The sequence below is a fragment of the mitochondrial genome of Nipponia nippon, assembly GCF_047370975.1.
Source record: "Nipponia nippon mitochondrion, complete genome".
NCBI classification, from domain to species: domain Eukaryota; kingdom Metazoa; phylum Chordata; class Aves; order Pelecaniformes; family Threskiornithidae; genus Nipponia; species Nipponia nippon.
Genome location: NC_008132.1, coordinates 1 through 16,732, shown reverse-complemented (window position 1 = coordinate 16,732; position 16,732 = coordinate 1). Strand labels below are relative to the sequence as shown.

Here is a 16,732-nt window from a genome sequence, read left to right as displayed (position 1 = left end):
GTTCTTGTAGTTAAAGTTAACGGTGGCTTTTCAGGCCATAGATCTTGGAGAAAAGCCAAGCAGGAATGGCTATGACTTACTTTGTAGTTTTTTTGGGAGTGGGGTTTATTTTGGGGGGGCTGGCAGTTGCGTCTAATCCTTCACCGTACTATGGGGTGGTGGGGTTGGTTCTGGCTTCTGTTGTGGGGTGTGGATGGTTATTGAGTTTGGGGGTTTCGTTTGTGTCGTTGGTGCTGTTTATGGTCTATTTGGGGGGGATGCTGGTGGTTTTTGTGTATTCTGTAGCCCTAGCGGCAGATCTCTTTCCAGAGACTTGGGGAGACTGGCGTGTTGTGGGGTATGGGGTAGGTTTTGTCTCGGTGCTGTGGGTGGGAGCAGTTGTAGGGGGGCTTGCTGAGGGTTGGAAGTTGGGGGTGGTGACTGTAGATAGTGGAGGGGTGTTTTCTGTTCGGTTGGATTTTAGTGGGGTGGCTATGTTTTATGCTGAGGGGGCGGGAATATTTTTGGTCGCGGGGTGGGGGCTGCTGTTGACCTTGTTTGTGGCGTTGGAGCTTGTGCGTGGGTTGTCGCGCGGGGCGATTCGGGCTGTTTAGGGGTGGGGTCAGAAAATAGTTTAATGTAAAAATGCCAGCTTTGGGAGCTGGAGATGGAGGTTTGAGTCCTCTTTTTCTGAGGGGAATTGTTGGGTATAACTCTAAGAAGAGGGGAAGTCTTCATTCTTTGGTTTACAAGACCAATGTTTTTTGTAAACTATTAGAGTGTTTTTAGTAGTTGAGTATTTTGTTCTCTAGGGCTCCGGTGAGGGGAAGGAGGATGAGGAGGATGGTAAAGTAGGTGATAGAGGCTAGTTGGCCGATGATGATGAAGGGGTGCTCTACGGGTTGGCTTCCAATTCATGTCAGGATAAGGAGGTTGGCAACTAGGGTTCAGAATAGGAGTTGTGATAGTGGACGGAAGGTTATTGTGCGCTGCTTAGATTTGTGGAGAAGCGGGCTTAGGAATAGGACTAGTACGGAGGCGGCTAGGGCTAGGACACCTCCCAGTTTATTGGGGATAGAGCGAAGGATGGCGTATGCAAATAGGAAGTATCATTCTGGTTTGATGTGGGGCGGGGTGACTAGTGGGTTTGCTGGGGTGAAGTTCTCTGGGTCTCCTAGTAGGTTGGGGGAGAATAGGGCGAGGGTTATTAGGGGGAGGAGTATGAGGATAAATCCTAGGATATCTTTTAGTGAGAAGTAAGGGTGAAATGGAATCTTATCGCAGTTTGATGGGATGCCTAGGGGATTGTTTGAGCCCGATTCATGGAGGAAGGTAAGGTGAATTAAGGTGAGGCCGGCAATTATAAAGGGAAGGAGGAAGTGTAGGGCGAAGAATCGGGTTAGGGTGGGGTTGTCCACTGAGAAGCCACCTCAGGCCCATTCTACAAGGGTTTGTCCGATGTAGGGGATGGCTGAGAATAGGTTAGTGATGACTGTGGCGCCTCAGAATGATATTTGTCCTCATGGTAGGACGTAGCCTACGAAGGCGGTTGCTATGAGTGTGAGTAGGAGAATAATCCCTGTGTTTCAGGTTTCTTTATAGAGGTAGGAGCCGTAGTAGAGTCCTCGTCCGATGTGGAGGTAGATACAGATGAAGAAGAATGAGGCTCCGTTTGCATGTAGGTTGCGGATTAGTCAGCCATACTGGACGTTTCGGCATGTGTGGGCGACGGATGAGAAGGCTAGGGTTGTGTCTGCGGTGTAGTGTATGGCGAGTAGAAGGCCGGTTAGGATCTGTGTTGCAAGGCAGATACCCAGGAGTGATCCGAAGTTTCATCAGGCTGAGATGTTTGAGGGGGTGGGGAGGTCAATTAGGGAGTTGTTGATTATTTTTAGTAGGGGATGGGATTTTCGGAGGTTGGGGGCCATTAGTTTTGAGTCTATACGTCGATAGAATGATGAGGATGGATAGGGCGAAGGATCCTAAGTAGGTTTTGATTAGTCCTGTGTGGATAGTGGTTGAGGTTTTGGAGGCTATAAGTTGTAGGTTTGCAAGTCCTTCGGGGCCTATTTTTTTGTACCAGGATAGGTCGATTAGGTGGGAGGCAATTTTTTGTCCGCTGTTTAAGAGCTTTGCGGTGTTAAGGCGGTGCATAAGGGGGTTGAAGTACCCTAGGGAGGTGGAGAAGTTTAGGTATGTGTTTTGTTTTGGTTGGGTTAAAGTGTGGGTTAGGCTAGAAAGTTCTATGGCTATGATGGCACCTAAGATTGTGATGATGATGGCTGTGGTTTTTGTGAGTGTGGGTATGGTTATTGGTGGGGTTTTTGTGGGGAGGATGTAGGATGTGATGAGTAGGCCGGCTAGGATGCTGCCTAGGGCAAGGCGAGTGATTGGGTTGGTAACTGCGGGGTTGTTTTCGTTTACTGGTGTAATTGTGGGTACGCGGGTAAATCCTGTTTGGACGAGGAAGGTTATGCGTAGGCTGTAGGTTGCGGTGAAGGATGTTGCAAGGAGTGTTAGGAGGAGTGCCCAGGTGTTTAGGTAGGAGGTGTTTAGGTTTTCGATGATAAGATCTTTTGAGTAAAATCCTGCTAGGAATGGGGTTCCTATCAGGGCAAGGTTGCCAATGGTTAGGCAGGATGTAGTTGTTGGGAGTATTTTTTGTAAGCTGCCTATTTTTCGGATGTCTTGTTCTCCGCCTAAGCTGTGGATAATTGATCCTGAGCAGAGGAATAGTATGGCTTTAAAGAAGGCATGGGTTGAAATATGAAGGAAGGCTAGTTGTGGGAGGTTTAGCCCGATTGTTACTATTATTAGTCCGAGTTGGCTGGATGTAGAGAAGGCAATGATTTTTTTGATGTCGTTTTGTGTGAGAGCACATGTGGCGGCGAATAGGGTGGATAGGGCCCCTAAGCATAGGCACAGGGTGAGGGCGGTCTGATTGTTTGTGAGTATGGGATGTATACGGATAAGCAGGAAAATTCCAGCTACTACTATGGTGCTGGAGTGGAGTAGGGCTGAGACTGGGGTTGGGCCTTCTATGGCAGCTGGGAGTCATGGGTGTAGTCCGAATTGGGCTGATTTTCCTGTAGCGGCGAGGATGAGGCCTAGTAGGGGGAGTGTTGGGGTTTGGGCTGAGGAGAAGGCTTGTTGTATTTCTCAGGTGTTTGTTGTTGAGGCAAGCCATGCTATGCTTAGGATGAGCCCGATGTCTCCGATACGGTTGTAAAGTACAGCTTGGAGTGCAGCTGTGTTGGCTTCTGCTCGGCCTTGTCATCAGCCAATTAGCAGGAATGATATGATCCCAACGCCTTCTCATCCGATGAATAGTAGGAATATGTTGTTGGCGGTGGTTAGTGTTAGTATGGCGATTAGGAATATTAGGAGGTAGAGGAAGAATTTTGTGGCGTGCGGTTCGGAGCTTATGTATCAGGTTGCGAATTGTAGGATTGACCATGTTACGAATAGTGCAATGGGGAAGAATGTTATGGAGTATTGGTCTATTTTAAAGCTAATAGGGATTTTAAAGTTCGTGAGGAACTTTCATTCTCAGTGGGAGATAATGCTATCTGTGCCTGAGTATACGAAGAGTGTTATTGGCACTAGGCTTGCTATGAAGGCGGTTTTGACAGTGCGGGTGATGGTGGTTGGGGAGTTTTGGAAGTTTTTTGATAGTAGTGGGAGTAGAGTGGGGGTGAGGATAATTGTCAGTGTGAGGAGTATGGAGGTGTTGAGGAGGAGTGCTATCTCCATTACTTTTACTTGGACTTGCACCAAGATGGGTGGTTCCTAAGACCAGTGGATTGCTCTTATCCTTTAAAAGTAAGGGGGCTGAGGTTTTAGACTCAGATACAAGAGTTAGCAGTTCTTGTTGGTTGAACCTCCCCTCGGCAGGTAAGAAGGGTTTAACTTCTATTTTTAGAATCACAGTCTAATGTTTGAGTTGAAACTATACTTGCATAAGGGGGCTCCAGAGATTAGCTCTGGCTTTAGGATGAGGAGTAGTAGGGGGAGGATATGTAAGGTCATTAGGAGGTGTTCTCGTGTGTTTGAGTTCTGGATGGATGTGATGTGGGTTGGGAGGGCCCCCCGTTGGGTTGTTAGTAGTATGAATAGGGTGTATGCGGCGGTTAATAGTGTTGCTGCTCCAGTTAGGATGATTGTGAAGGTTGATCAGTTGAATAGTGCAATTATGATAGTTAGTTCAGCTATTAGGTTTGTTGTGGGGGGTAGTGCTATGTTTGTGAGATTAGCTAGGAGCCATCAGGTTGCCATAAGTGGTAGGAGAGGTTGGAGGCCTCGGGTTAGTAGTAGGATTCGGCTATGGGTGCGCTCATAGTTTGTGTTAGCTAGGCAGAATAGTATTGAGGATGTTAGGCCATGGGAGATCATGAGGATTATTGCCCCTGAGAATGATCAGTGGGTTTGGATTATGCTTGCAGCGATGACTAGGCCTATGTGGCTTACAGAGGAGTAGGCGATAAGTGATTTTAAGTCGGTTTGGCGGAGGCAGATTGAGCTGGTTATTAGTGCCCCCCATAGGGACAGGGTTAGGAATGGGTAATGTAATTGGTTAGAGAGGGGGCCTATTAGAAGTGTAAGACGTATGATACCATATCCCCCTAGTTTGAGGAGGAGGGCGGCGAGTAATATGGACCCTGCGATTGGGGCTTCTACGTGGGCTTTTGGTAGTCATAGGTGGAGTCCGTATAGGGGGGCTTTCACCATGAATGCTATTAGTAGGGCTAAGCCGGATAGTGTACCTGTTCAGGTGTTGTTAAGTGTGGGGGGGATTAGTTTTAGTATTGTTAGATGTAGAGTGCCTGTTTGGGTGTGTAGGTGGAGGATGGTGATTAGCAGTGGAAGTGAGCTGATAAGGGTGTAGAATAGGAGGTAAATGCCTGCACTTAGACGTTCTGGTTGGTTTCCTCATCGTGTAATGAGAACTAAGGTAGGGATGAGGGTTGCTTCAAATGAAATGTAGAATAGTATTAGTTCTGTGGTCGAGAAAGCTAGGAGAATGAACGGTTGGATTGTGATGAGGGTTGCAATGAAGACTCGTTTCCGTGTTAAGGGTTCATGTTGTAGGTGGTTTTGGCTGGCTATAATTATGAGTGGGAGTAGTCAGCAGGATAGGACTAGCAGGGGGGATGAGATTTGATCGATGCTAGTTCATTGGGTTAGGTTTTTATAGGGGTAGTATGTTGGTTGTAGTCAATGTAGGCTGAGGGTGGCGATTAGAAGGCCATGTGTGGTGGTGTTGGCTCACAGGAGTTTTTTAGGGGATATTAGGGCTGTGGGGAGGAGTATGATTGTTGGGATGATGATTTTTAGCATTGTAGGAGATTCAGATTGTGTAGGTGGTCGGAGCCGTGGGTTCGGGTGGAGGCTACTAGTATTGCTAGGCCTGTACCTGCTTCGCAGGCTGAGAATGAGAGTATGAGCACGGGTATTAGGGCGGAGGATGTTGCTTGGTTTTCGATTGGTCAGATTGATAGAGCAATATATATGGATAGTATTATACTTTCCAGGCATAGTAGGGCGGAGATTAGGTGGGTTCGGTGGAATGCCAGGCCTAGGCCGCTTAGAGTGAAGGCTGAGTAGAAGCTCAGGTGGGAGAGTGACATAGAGAAAGTCGTAGGGTTGGACTACGGTCTGTTGAGTCGAAATCAACTGTCTTGGTTAGACTAACTTTCTGTCTATTCTGCTCATTCTAGGCCCCCTTGAATTCACTCATAGATTAGTCCTACTGTGAGTAGAATGATGATGATAGAGGCTCAGGTAAGGGTGGTGGTGGGCGATTGAAGTTGGATAGCTCAGGGAAGTGGGAGTAGAAGTGCGATCTCTAGGTCGAATAGTAAGAATAGGATTGCTACTGAGGAAGAAGCGAATTGAGAATGGGAGTCGGGCAGACCCGAGGGGGTCGAAGCCGCATTCGTATGGGGAGAGTTTTTCCGAGTCTGGGTTGGTTTGAGCAAGTCAGAAGTTTAGTGTGATTAGGATGATGGTAAGGGTGAAGGATAGTGTAAGTATAAATGTGATTATGTTGATTGCCCTTCTCTGGGTTTACACCAGATTTTAGAGATTGGAAGTCAATTGTAATGGATATACTAGAAAGGCAGGATCCTCATCAGTAAATAGTTATGTAGAGGAATAATCAGATAACGTCTACGAAGTGTCAGTATCAGGCTGCAGCTTCAAATCCGAAGTGGTGGTTAGATGTGAAGTGGAATTTAATTAGTCGTAAGAGGCAGACTGATAGGAAAGAGGATCCGATGATTACATGAAGTCCATGGAATCCTGTTGCGACAAAAAAGGTTGAGCCATAGACACCATCGGCAATTGAGAATGGTGCTTCGTAGTACTCTGTTGCTTGTAGAGCTGTAAAGTAGAATCCTAGCAAGATTGTTAAGGTGAGTGCATGGATTGCTTGTTTTCGGTTGCCTTCTGTGATGCTATGGTGTGCTCATGTTACAGTAACACCTGATGCTAGGAGAATGGCCGTGTTTAGTAGAGGTACTTCTAGGGGGTTGAGGGGTTTGATTCCGGTTGGGGGTCATTGTCCGCCTAGTTCTGGGGTGGGGACTAGGCTGGAGTGGAAGAATGCTCAGAAGAAGCCCAGGAAGAAGAATGCTTCGGATGTAATAAAAAGGATTATGCCGTATCGTAGGCCTTTTTGAACTGTAGGGGTATGATGACCCTGGAAGGTGCTCTCTCGTACGATGTCTCGTCATCATTGGAGTATAACTAGAATTATGGAGAATAGCCCTAGGGACAGGAGTTGTGAGGAGTTATGGTGGAATCATATGATTAGTCCTGAGGTGGTAAGTAGGGCGGCGATTGCTCCGAAGATCGGTCAAGGGCTTGGGTCTACTATGTGATAGGAGTGTGCTTGGTGGGCCATTAGATGTTTTCTTGTAAGTACAGGCTTAGTAGGAGGACGAAGACGTAAGCTTGGATTATGGCTACGGCTACCTCTAGGATTGTGAGTAGTAGCAGAATTGATGTAGTTAGGATAGATACTGTTGGTATGATGGGGAGGAGGGCGGTAGTGGCTGTAGAGATGAGTTGGATGAGCAGGTGACCTGCTGTGAGGTTTGCTGTGAGACGGACACCTAGTGCTAGTGGTCGGATGAGTAGGCTTGTGGTTTCGATCAGGATTAAGGCAGGGATTAGTAGTGTGGGGGTTCCTTCTGGTAGTAGGTGTCCTAGGGAGATTGAGGGCTGGTTTCGTAGGCCTGTGAGGAGAGTGGCTAGTCAAAGTGGAAAGGCTAGTGCTATGTTCATGGAGAGTTGGGTTGTGGGGGTGAAGGTGTATGGAAGTAGTCCTAGTAAGTTGATTGTGAGTAGTAGGACTATTAGTGATGTCAGGATTAGGGCTCATTTGTGCCCTGCTTTGTTTAGTGGGATTATTAGCTGTTTTGTAATTAGGTGGAAAAGTCATAGCTGGAGGGTAGAGAGGCGGTTAGTGACCCATCGGTTGCCTGGCATTGGGAGTAGTAGGGCAGGGAATAGTATTGAGAGTAGGATTAGGGGGATTCCTAGGAGGCATGGGCTTGTGAATTGATCAAAGAAGCTTAGGTTCATGGTCAGGCTCAGGGGGTTGTTTGGGAGGTTATTTGAGGTTTGTTGGAGGGGTGGTTAGTGGTGGTGAAGTGAAGTAATTTGGGTTGGATGATTAGTGAGAGGATCAGTCATGATATTAGTATGATGGGGAATCAAGGAGCGGGGTTGAGTTGTGGCATATCATTAAGGAGGGGGTGGGTGGTCCTCTTTCTCTAGCTTAAAAGGCTAGTGCTGTTACATAGCTTCTTAATGATTAGGATGATAGTAGTAGGGATCAGTTTTCGAAGTGGGCGAGAGGGGCGGATTCCACTACGATTGGTATGTAGCTATGGTTGGCCCCACAGATTTCTGAGCATTGGCCGTAGAATACTCCTGGTCGGGCGGCGATAAATGATGTTTGGTTTAATCGTCCTGGGATGGCATCAGTTTTAACTCCTAATGAGGGGACTGTTCATGAGTGTAGGACGTCGTCGGCAGTAATGATGATACGGATGGGGGACTCTATGGGGATGACAACACGGTGATCTACTTCTAGTAGTCGGAAGTGTCCTTGTGGGAGTTCTGTTGTGGGGATTATGTATGAATCGAATGTTAGATCTTTGAAGTCTGTGTATTCATACGATCAGTATCATTGATGCCCGATAGCTTTTAAGGTTAGGTCGGGTTCGTCGATTTCGTCTATCATGTAAAGGATTTGAAGAGATGGAAGGGCGAGTAGGATAAGGACGATGGCTGGTAAGATAGTTCAGATTAGTTCGATTTCTTGAGCATCGACGGTGTTTGAGGATAGTTTTTCTATTAGCATGAGGGCTAAGAGGTAGAGGACCAGGCTGCAGATTGCTAGGGCTACTATTAGGGCATGGTCGTGGAATTCTACGAGTTCTTCTATGATTGGGGATGAAGCGTCTTGGAATCCGAATTGTGAGTGGTTGGCCACGTGAGATGTACAGGACTTTCACTTGTGATTTAATCTTGACAAGATTATGTAATTGGTTTACTAACACCTCATAAGAAAGAAGCATAAGCGGTTTGATGCGGTTGGCTTGAAACCAGCATGTGAGGGTTCGACTCCTTCCTTTCTTGTACTTGGACAAAGGCTGGTTCTTCGAAGGTGTGGTATGGGGGCGGGCAGCCGTGGATCCATTCGATGTTGGTGGTGATTAATTCTGGTTGTAAGATTTTTCGCTTTGATGCGAAGGCTTCCCAGATGATGAATATTAGTATGATGACGGCTGTTATTGAGATTAGTGAGCCGATGGATGATATGGTGTTTCATAGAGTGTAGGCGTCTGGGTAGTCTGAGTATCGTCGGGGCATACCTGCTAGGCCTAGGAAGTGTTGAGGGAAGAAGGTTAGGTTTACACCTGTAAATATAACCCCAAAGTGGGCTTTGGCTCATGTGGGGTGTAGGGTGTATCCTGTAAATAGTGGAAATCAGTGGGTGAATCCTGCTAAGATGGCAAATACGGCCCCTATTGATAGAACATAATGGAAATGTGCCACTACATAGTATGTGTCGTGTAGTGCAATGTCTAGTGAGGAGTTTGCAAGAACAATCCCTGTTAGTCCGCCAATGGTGAATAGGAAGATAAAACCTAGAGCTCATAATATTGGAGGGTCTCATTTAATAGTTCCTCCGTGTAGTGTAGCCAGTCAGCTAAAGACTTTGATGCCTGTTGGGATGGCAATGATTATGGTGGCTGACGTGAAGTATGCTCGGGTGTCTACGTCTATTCCGACGGTGAATATGTGGTGGGCTCATACAATAAAGCCCAGGAATCCGATGGATAGTATTGCTCATACTATTCCTATGTAGCCAAATGGTTCTTTTTTGCCTGCATAGTATGTTACTACATGCGAGATGATTCCAAAGCCAGGCAGGATTAGGATGTAGACTTCTGGGTGGCCGAAGAATCAGAATAGGTGCTGATATAGGACGGGGTCCCCTCCTCCAGCAGGGTCGAAGAATGTGGTGTTTAGGTTCCGGTCTGTTAGTAACATAGTGATGCCGGCAGCGAGGACTGGTAGAGAGAGTAGTAGTAGGACAGCAGTGATTAAGACTGACCAGACAAATAAGGGTGTTTGATATTGTGAGAGGGCTGGGGGTTTTATGTTGATTGCAGTTGTGATAAAGTTGATTGCCCCCAGGATTGATGACACACCTGCCAGGTGGAGTGAAAAAATGGCTAGGTCAACTGAGGCTCCAGCGTGGGCGAGGTTGCCGGCGAGTGGGGGGTATACGGTTCATCCTGTGCCCGCTCCTGCTTCTACTGTAGAAGAGGCTAGGAGGAGTAGGAATGAGGGGGGCAGTAGTCAGAAACTTATGTTGTTTATGCGTGGGAATGCTATGTCGGGTGCGCCAATTATAAGTGGGACTAGTCAGTTGCCAAATCCACCGATCATGATTGGTATTACTATGAAGAAGATTATCACGAAGGCGTGGGCAGTGACGATTACATTATAGATTTGGTCGTCTCCTAAGAGGGTTCCTGGCTGGCCTAGTTCTGCACGGATAAGTAGGCTGAGTGCGGTTCCAACTATGCCTGCTCATGCACCGAAGATTAGGTATAGGGTGCCAATGTCTTTATGGTTGGTGGAGAATAGTCATCGGTTGATGAAGGTCACAGGTAAGATGGCCGAGTGTTAAGGCGTTAGGCTGTAGTCCTTTTTACAGGGGTTTAATTCCTCTTCTTATCGACTCTGTAGTGAAATTCATGTTGAGTTGCAAGCTCATTGATGTATACTAGTTGTGTACCGGAGTCTGGTAGATGGAGGCCAGTGTGGTTTAGGCATCTAGCTGTTAACTAGAATTTTGTGGGATCGAGGCCCACCTATCTAGACAAGGCCCTAGCTCAATTAAAGCACCTGGGTTGCATTCAGGAGATGTAGGTTAGCATCCTACGGGTCTTAGCAGAAACTAAGAGGGTCTAGCTCTTATTTAAGGCTTTGAAGGCCTTCGGTTTAGTGTTATCCTAAGTTTCTTAGATGGTGGTGAGGATTATGGGAGAGAGGGGAAGGAGTGAGATGGATAGTGAAGTAAGTACGGCAATTGAGGTTGTTGTTGGTTTGTCAATGTGCCATTGTTTTATGTGGTTTGTGGAGTTGGGTGGGAGTGTGATTGTTGAATAGTATGCAAGGCGGAGGTAGAAGAATAGCCCTAGTAGTGAGAGCATGGTAATGATTGTGGCTGCTGCGGTTATTTCTTGTTTGGTAAGTTCTTGGATAATAAGTCATTTAGGTAAGAAGCCAGTTAGCGGGGGGAGACCAGCTAGGGAGAGTAGGGTGAGCATGAGGGTCGCATTTAGTATAGGGGTTTTTGTTCAGGAGGTTATTAGTGTTGATAAGTTTAGGGTTTTTGTTGTGTTGAGGGTAAGGAATACGGTGGTGGTTATTAGGGAGTATAGATAGAAGGTTAGTAGTGTGAGTTTGGGGTTGTAGACGATGATGATGGCTATTCAGCCGAGGTGAGAAATTGATGAGAAGGCCAGAATTTTTCGGGTTTGTGTTTGGTTTAAGCCTATTCAACCCCCTAGGGCGGCTGAGGCGATAGCCATAGCGGTTAGTAGTGTTGGGTTGAGGGAGTGAGATGTCAGGAAGAGGATGGTGATTGGTGGGAATTTTATTACTGTTGATAGAAGGAGGGCTGTCGTTAGGGATGACCCTTGAAGGACCTCGGGGAATCAAAAGTGGAACGGCACTAATCCTAGTTTTATTGCGACTGCTGTGGTTAGTAGAAGAGAGGATGTTGGGTGACTTAGTTGGGTGATGTCTCATTGGCCTGTGAATCAGGCATTGGTTATGCTCGAGAAGAGGACTAGTGCTGAGGCAGCTGCTTGTACTAGGAAATATTTAATTGCGGCTTCGACGGCTCGTGGGTGGTGGGATTTTGAGATTAGTGGGATGATGGCGAGAGTGTTGATTTCTAATCCGGTTCATGCTATTATTCAGTGGTTGCTTGAGATAGTAATAGTGGTCCCTAACATTAGGCTAAGAGTAGATATTAGCTTTGCATGGGGGTTCATTAGTAGGGGAAGGAGTTAAACCATCATTTTCGGGGTATGGGCCCGATAGCTTTGTTAGCTGACCTTACTAGGAAATAATATAAAGGAAGTATGGAGAGTTTTGATCTCTTTTGTGTAGGTTCGATTCCTACTTTTCTAAGTGTTTCTTAGGAAATGAGAGGGCTGGTATACCTCTATGTTCACTTTATCATAGTGACCCTTTACGTTCAGGCACATTTCCTTAGGTAAGGAGGTAGGCCTGCGTAGCAGATTGGCATGCTAGTATGTCAAAGGCATAGTGCTAGTGTCAGGGGTAGAAAGTTTTTTCAGAGTAGGTGCATGAGTTGATCATAGCGGAATCGTGGGTAGGAGGCGCGGATTCATAGGAAGCCCGAGGAGAGGAGTAAGATTTTTGTAGCTAGGACTATTGGAAATAGTTCTGGGGTAAGGTTTAGTGAACTTGGGCTTAAGAATAAGATGACAGTTAGTGTATTTATCAGTATGATGTTTGCGTATTCAGCTAGGAAAAATAAGGCGAATGGTCCTGCGGCGTATTCTACGTTGAAGCCTGAAACTAGTTCAGATTCTCCTTCTGTGAGGTCAAAGGGGGCTCGGTTTGTCTCAGCGAGCGTGGAGATATACCACATTATTGCAAGAGGCCAGGAAGAAAAGATAAGGTATAGTGGTTCTTGGGTAATGGCGAGGGTGTTTAGGGTGTAGTTGCCGCTTAGTATGATCACAGATAGGAGGATAATGGCTAATGTTACTTCATAGGAGATGGTTTGTGCTACTGCTCGTAGGGCACCGATTAAAGCGTATTTTGAATTTGAGGCCCATCCTGATCATAAGATTGAGTAGACTGCCAGGCTCGATATAGCGAGAAGGAACAGTAGGCCTAGGTTTAAGTCAGCAAGGGAGAAAGGGAGGGGGAGTGGAATTCAGATTGTGAGTGCTAGTAATAGGGCTAGTATTGGTGTTAAAAGGAATAAGAGTGGGGAGGAGGTGGAGGGGCGAATTGGTTCTTTGATGAAGAGTTTTACTCCGTCTGCTACAGGCTGTAGTAGGCCGAATGGGCCAACAATGTTGGGGCCTTTTCGGGCTTGTATATAACTTAGGACTTTTCGCTCAACTAAGGTTAGGAAGGCAACAGCAATTAGAATTGGAATGGCATAGGAAAGTGACATGGTAAGGTATATCAGGGTGGGGGATCATGTCATTGGGTAATTGGGGGCTAGGGAGAGGATTTGAACCTCTGGGTAAAGGGTTTAAGCCTTTTGCATTTAGCCAAGCTCTGCCACACTAGCGGTCCTTTTCTAGGATTTGGGTTGTTGTGGGGGCCCTTTTGGTAATTTAGTTGTATGCATTACTTAAAGGGGAGGCATGCTTGTGGTATTGGCCTCACCTTCTCGGTCCTTTCGTACTAGGGAAGGTATGTCATAGATAGAAACCGACCTGGATTGCTCCGGTCTGAACTCAGATCACGTAGGACTATTAATCGTTGAACAAACGAACCCTTAATAGCGGCTGCACCATTAGGGTGTCCTGATCCAACATCGAGGTCGTAAACCTCCTTGTCGATATGGGCTCTTGAAGGAGATTGCGCTGTTATCCCTGGGGTAGCTTGGTCCATTGATCAATTATATTGGGTCTGGTTACTATTAGTACGTTGAGGGGTGGCTCTTAGTTAAGATGGGTGGTCTTATTTTTGGAGGATTTGTTTTTCTCCAAGGTCGCCCCAACCGAAAAATACGGGCCAATGTTTGTGAAGATGGTGAGCCTGGTAGGTTTGGTATTGTGTGCGGTGGCCGTTGATTTTTAAGTTCCACAGGGTCTTCTCGTCTTATGTACATATCCCTGCTTTTGCACAGGAAGATCAATTTCACTGATTGTCTGTAAGAGACAGTTAGGACCTCGTTTAGCCATTCATACAAGTCTCGATTTATGAGACAATTGATTGCGCTACCTTCGCACGGTTAGGATACCGCGGCCGTTAAACTATGTCACCGGGCAGGCATCACCTTCAATACTTGGATGGCTGAAGGCTATGTTTTTGGTAAACAGTCGGGCCCTGGGTTTGCCTAGTTCCTTTTACAGATTTTAATCTTTCTAGCGGGCGCTCCTGAGTTGGGTTAACAGGTGTTATCTAATACTTGGCCTTGTTGGAGTTGCAATATTAGCGAGGTCTGTTAATAATGTGATGTATTTAAGCTTGCGCTTAAGAGGGTAGGCCCCTAGTTACTTATTTTAGCAGAATTTCTCCTATTATCATAGGTTGGCCTGTTAGGGATAAGGGAGTCATGTTGTTTTTGGATTTTTAGGTATAGAGCTTTGACGCACTCTTTGTTGGTGGCTGCTTGAAGGCCCACGGACGTTGGGGAGTGGTGGTACTTATCCGCTAGGGGAGGTTGTGTTCTTTTTTAAAGGAGCTGTACCTCCTTTAAATTACTCTTAATCTGCTACATATAGGTTGGGGTAAATATCCGTGGAGGGCAATTAAGGGGGTAACTTAGATTCATTTCACAGGCAACCAGCTATCACCTAGCTCGATTGGCTTTTCACCTCTACTAACGAGTCATCCCACTCTTTTGCAACAGAGACGGGTTCGCTCAGATATAGCTGCTCGTAAGTAGCTCGCTTAGGTTTCGGGGGGGCAAGCTTAAATTCGTTTTGCTTGGTTGTTCTTGCTAAACCATGATGCAAGAGGTACAAGGGTTTATCTTTGCTGCTCGTTGCTTTGATTTTTCATTGCTATTTCATCTTTCCCTTACGGTACCAAAATCTCTATCGCGCCAATGCGGGGTTTCTTTTCTATCGCCTATACTAAGTTAGAAAAATGTTTTAGTTTTGGGGTGTAGTGTATTTTTGATGGTTCACTGATTTTATGGGCGGTTGGGCTAGACTGAGGCTTCAAGACGATCTGGTCGATAGCAGATATCTTTCAGGTGTAAGCTGAATGCTTTGTATTGTAGCTACGTCTTGGTATGCTAAGTGCACCTTCCGGTACACTTACCTTGTTACGACTTACCTCATCTTCGGCTGATTGGCGTATTAGTTATGTAAGTTCATAGCTTGTGAGGAGGGTGACGGGCGGTATGTACGTGCCCTAGGGCCGGCTTAAAGAGAGCTCTATTATCTCTCTTTACTGCTAAATCCACCTTCTGCAGACGATTTCACGTCCGCTTCCGTGAAGTTTTCTATGTTAGAAAATGTAGCCCATTTCTTCCACCTCATGGGCTATACCTTGACCTGTCTTGTTAGCGATGTTGGGGCTGTTGTGTCCACTGCTAAACTCTCAGGGGAGGTGGACTGGCGACGGCGGTATGTAGGCTGCTCTGGCAAGAGGTGGTTGGGTATATCGTGGGTTATCGGTTGTAGAACAGGCTCCTCTAGGTGGGTTTAGGGCACCGCCAAGTCCTTAGAGTTTCAAGCGTTTGTGCTCGTAGTTCTCAGGCGGATATCTTAGTGGTAGGAGATATCAAGATTTAGGGCTAGGCATAGTGGGGTATCTAATCCCAGTTTGTGCCCTAGCTTTCGTGGTGGGCAATTGATCCTTGAAGGCTAAGACCGTCTTTAGGGTGGTCTTAAGTGCATCCTAGGCTTATGACAGCTCAGTTGCATTTTGATCTTAGTTCTATCAGGATAACATGATACCACTCTTTACGCCGTGCTACTGTTAATTTGGGTCTCTTGTGTGACCGCGGTGGCTGGCACAAGATTTACCAACCCTAGGTGTTGCTATGACTAAGTCAAGTTTACACTTATTGCTTAATGTTAATTACTGCTGAATACCCGTGGGGGTGTGGCTAAGCAAGGTGTCTTGGGCTACAATCTAGGGGGTGTGCCTGATACCCGCTCCTCGCACCTTGTCAAGGTGTTGAGGGCATTCACACTGGAGCGCGGATACTTGCATGTATATGTCTAGCAAAAATTAACGGTAAGGTTAGGACTAAGTCTTTTGTCCTTGGGTGCGAGAATGCAGCGTCTTAGCATCTTCAGTGCCATGCTTTGGTTGTAAGCTACAAGGACTTTGTTGTTTGTTTGTTGTTTGTTTGTTGTTTGTTTGTTGTTTGTTTGTTGTTTGTTTGTTGTTTGTTTGTTGTTTGTTTGTTGTTTGTTTGTTGTTTGTTACATTGTAGGAAATTTTATTCAGTAGTTTAGGGGGTGTTTGTGCGCGCGTATGTGACAAACGTGTGTGTTTGTTTTATTAATGTAATTTCAGCGGTGATGATGAGTGATAAATGCGTGAAAAAATGTCAAAAAAATTCATGACGATGAACAGCAAATATTTGGTTGAAAATTACTAGTGTTGTTTAGAAAGTTAGAGGAAGTGTAAAAGTAGAAAAATATGTCTTACAAGCATTCACTAAATAGCAACATATAGTAGGGTTAGTGGATACACCATAACCAAATGGAAAGCAAAGTGCATCAGTGCCAAAATGATTCCCCATATACGCACACCGTCTCATTAATTAATTCCTGAGGACCAACGCCAGACCGATGGGCAGGGAATGCTCACGTCCACCACTTGAAAAGACCCCGTTGCACTTGGAAGTGTAGAGTGAAGACGCCCAGAAAAAAAAGGGAACCAAAAGTGCTAAACTCTTTGGATGCCGCGATTACGAGAGACAATGTTGATATATAGCCAACCAGATGTATCGGTGAAGAGCAAGAAGAAGGGATTAACCAAGCTATGGCCCTGATATAGGAACCAGAGGCGCAAAAGAGCAAGTTGGGCTAGGGGTGTAGGGGGAAAGTATGGTCCTGAAGCTAGTAACGCAGTATCTTATATGCGGCGGGTTGCTGATTTCACGTGAGAAGCCCGACTAATAGATAACCTTGTTCTTCAGAAACCGGTCCGGCAGGAGATTGCGAAGATTGTATGTCGAACAAGCATTCAGACAATGCCGTGGAGCATATCCGTATCCAGGAAATTCTATTCAGTACAGAAGTGACAGAAGTCATGGATTTAGTCCGATGACAAGTAAGACTTGGTCCTTGAAACATTAATGATTTCCAGTCCTTCAGAAGCAAAACGGGGGAAAGGAGAGAGCTTGCCACTTTACGTAGGATATTCTTAGTACATGCATTGAATGTATTTCTAGCATTAGGGTAATGTAATGGGGCATGTAGTTTAATGTACTCCGTACATGAGTGCGGGGGGGGGTAAGGGTCATTATTTTTGGCGG

At 46.1% G+C, this 16,732-nt stretch overlaps 13 protein-coding genes and 24 non-coding genes across 37 annotated transcripts, besides 2 other annotated features; 9 read left to right on the top strand and 28 right to left on the bottom strand. All coding sequences in view use genetic code 2, as the record gives it.

The window, feature by feature from the left end:
• KEG31_t22 lies at window positions 1-68 on the top strand. Its single transcript has one exon. It is a non-coding gene; the product is annotated as a tRNA-Glu (tRNA).
• Window positions 69-71: 3 nt separating this feature from the next.
• ND6 (NADH dehydrogenase subunit 6) lies at window positions 72-593 on the top strand. The gene has a single exon. The coding sequence runs from the start codon at window positions 72-74 to the stop codon at window positions 591-593; it is 522 nt and encodes a 173-aa protein (YP_637009.1).
• Window positions 594-602: 9 nt separating this feature from the next.
• Window positions 603-673, top strand: KEG31_t21. The gene has a single exon. It is a non-coding gene; the product is annotated as a tRNA-Pro (tRNA).
• Window positions 674-690: 17 nt separating this feature from the next.
• On the bottom strand, window positions 691-760 carry KEG31_t20. The gene has a single exon. It is a non-coding gene; the product is annotated as a tRNA-Thr (tRNA).
• Window positions 761-764: 4 nt separating this feature from the next.
• Window positions 765-1,907, bottom strand: CYTB (cytochrome b). Its single transcript has one exon. It carries the CDS (start codon window positions 1,905-1,907, stop codon window positions 765-767), a length of 1,143 nt encoding a protein of 380 aa, YP_637008.1.
• A 10-nt stretch (window positions 1,908-1,917) lies between these two features.
• Window positions 1,918-3,732, bottom strand: ND5 (NADH dehydrogenase subunit 5). The gene has a single exon. It carries the CDS (start codon window positions 3,730-3,732, stop codon window positions 1,918-1,920), a length of 1,815 nt encoding a protein of 604 aa, YP_637007.1.
• On the bottom strand, window positions 3,733-3,803 carry KEG31_t19. Its single transcript has one exon. It is a non-coding gene; the product is annotated as a tRNA-Leu (tRNA).
• Window positions 3,803-3,868, bottom strand: KEG31_t18. The gene has a single exon. It is a non-coding gene; the product is annotated as a tRNA-Ser (tRNA).
• On the bottom strand, window positions 3,869-3,938 carry KEG31_t17. Its single transcript has one exon. It is a non-coding gene; the product is annotated as a tRNA-His (tRNA).
• ND4 (NADH dehydrogenase subunit 4) lies at window positions 3,939-5,316 on the bottom strand. Its single transcript has one exon. A coding segment is annotated over exon 1 (1,378 nt).
• ND4L (NADH dehydrogenase subunit 4L) lies at window positions 5,310-5,606 on the bottom strand. The gene has a single exon. The coding sequence runs from the start codon at window positions 5,604-5,606 to the stop codon at window positions 5,310-5,312; it is 297 nt and encodes a 98-aa protein (YP_637005.1).
• Window position 5,607: 1 nt separating this feature from the next.
• On the bottom strand, window positions 5,608-5,676 carry KEG31_t16. The gene has a single exon. It is a non-coding gene; the product is annotated as a tRNA-Arg (tRNA).
• Window positions 5,677-5,678: 2 nt separating this feature from the next.
• ND3 (NADH dehydrogenase subunit 3) lies at window positions 5,679-6,030 on the bottom strand. The gene is given in 2 exon segments: window positions 5,679-5,856; window positions 5,858-6,030. 2 exon segments carry the CDS (start codon window positions 6,028-6,030, stop codon window positions 5,679-5,681), a joined length of 351 nt encoding a protein of 116 aa, YP_637004.1.
• KEG31_t15 lies at window positions 6,031-6,099 on the bottom strand. The gene has a single exon. It is a non-coding gene; the product is annotated as a tRNA-Gly (tRNA).
• Window positions 6,100-6,883, bottom strand: COX3 (cytochrome c oxidase subunit III). The gene has a single exon. A coding segment is annotated over exon 1 (784 nt).
• Window positions 6,883-7,566, bottom strand: ATP6 (ATP synthase F0 subunit 6). The gene has a single exon. It carries the CDS (start codon window positions 7,564-7,566, stop codon window positions 6,883-6,885), a length of 684 nt encoding a protein of 227 aa, YP_637002.1.
• On the bottom strand, window positions 7,557-7,724 carry ATP8 (ATP synthase F0 subunit 8). Its single transcript has one exon. The coding sequence runs from the start codon at window positions 7,722-7,724 to the stop codon at window positions 7,557-7,559; it is 168 nt and encodes a 55-aa protein (YP_637001.1).
• Window position 7,725: 1 nt separating this feature from the next.
• KEG31_t14 lies at window positions 7,726-7,797 on the bottom strand. Its single transcript has one exon. It is a non-coding gene; the product is annotated as a tRNA-Lys (tRNA).
• A 1-nt stretch (window position 7,798) lies between these two features.
• Window positions 7,799-8,482, bottom strand: COX2 (cytochrome c oxidase subunit II). Its single transcript has one exon. The coding sequence runs from the start codon at window positions 8,480-8,482 to the stop codon at window positions 7,799-7,801; it is 684 nt and encodes a 227-aa protein (YP_637000.1).
• Window position 8,483: 1 nt separating this feature from the next.
• On the bottom strand, window positions 8,484-8,552 carry KEG31_t13. Its single transcript has one exon. It is a non-coding gene; the product is annotated as a tRNA-Asp (tRNA).
• Window positions 8,553-8,554: 2 nt separating this feature from the next.
• KEG31_t12 lies at window positions 8,555-8,628 on the top strand. The gene has a single exon. It is a non-coding gene; the product is annotated as a tRNA-Ser (tRNA).
• COX1 (cytochrome c oxidase subunit I) lies at window positions 8,620-10,170 on the bottom strand. The gene has a single exon. The coding sequence runs from the start codon at window positions 10,168-10,170 to the stop codon at window positions 8,620-8,622; it is 1,551 nt and encodes a 516-aa protein (YP_636999.1).
• A 1-nt stretch (window position 10,171) lies between these two features.
• On the top strand, window positions 10,172-10,242 carry KEG31_t11. The gene has a single exon. It is a non-coding gene; the product is annotated as a tRNA-Tyr (tRNA).
• KEG31_t10 lies at window positions 10,242-10,308 on the top strand. Its single transcript has one exon. It is a non-coding gene; the product is annotated as a tRNA-Cys (tRNA).
• Window positions 10,309-10,310: 2 nt separating this feature from the next.
• KEG31_t09 lies at window positions 10,311-10,384 on the top strand. The gene has a single exon. It is a non-coding gene; the product is annotated as a tRNA-Asn (tRNA).
• Window positions 10,385-10,386: 2 nt separating this feature from the next.
• On the top strand, window positions 10,387-10,455 carry KEG31_t08. The gene has a single exon. It is a non-coding gene; the product is annotated as a tRNA-Ala (tRNA).
• Window position 10,456: 1 nt separating this feature from the next.
• Window positions 10,457-10,527, bottom strand: KEG31_t07. The gene has a single exon. It is a non-coding gene; the product is annotated as a tRNA-Trp (tRNA).
• On the bottom strand, window positions 10,528-11,567 carry ND2 (NADH dehydrogenase subunit 2). The gene has a single exon. A coding segment is annotated over exon 1 (1,040 nt).
• KEG31_t06 lies at window positions 11,568-11,636 on the bottom strand. Its single transcript has one exon. It is a non-coding gene; the product is annotated as a tRNA-Met (tRNA).
• On the top strand, window positions 11,636-11,706 carry KEG31_t05. Its single transcript has one exon. It is a non-coding gene; the product is annotated as a tRNA-Gln (tRNA).
• Window positions 11,707-11,715: 9 nt separating this feature from the next.
• Window positions 11,716-11,787, bottom strand: KEG31_t04. The gene has a single exon. It is a non-coding gene; the product is annotated as a tRNA-Ile (tRNA).
• Window positions 11,786-12,763, bottom strand: ND1 (NADH dehydrogenase subunit 1). Its single transcript has one exon. It carries the CDS (start codon window positions 12,761-12,763, stop codon window positions 11,786-11,788), a length of 978 nt encoding a protein of 325 aa, YP_636997.1.
• Window positions 12,764-12,775: 12 nt separating this feature from the next.
• KEG31_t03 lies at window positions 12,776-12,850 on the bottom strand. Its single transcript has one exon. It is a non-coding gene; the product is annotated as a tRNA-Leu (tRNA).
• KEG31_r01 lies at window positions 12,851-14,453 on the bottom strand. The gene has a single exon. It is a non-coding gene; the product is annotated as a l-rRNA (ribosomal RNA).
• On the bottom strand, window positions 14,454-14,525 carry KEG31_t02. The gene has a single exon. It is a non-coding gene; the product is annotated as a tRNA-Val (tRNA).
• KEG31_r02 lies at window positions 14,526-15,502 on the bottom strand. The gene has a single exon. It is a non-coding gene; the product is annotated as a s-rRNA (ribosomal RNA).
• KEG31_t01 lies at window positions 15,503-15,572 on the bottom strand. Its single transcript has one exon. It is a non-coding gene; the product is annotated as a tRNA-Phe (tRNA).
• Window positions 15,573-15,671: a repeat region.
• Window positions 15,573-16,732: a D loop (control region).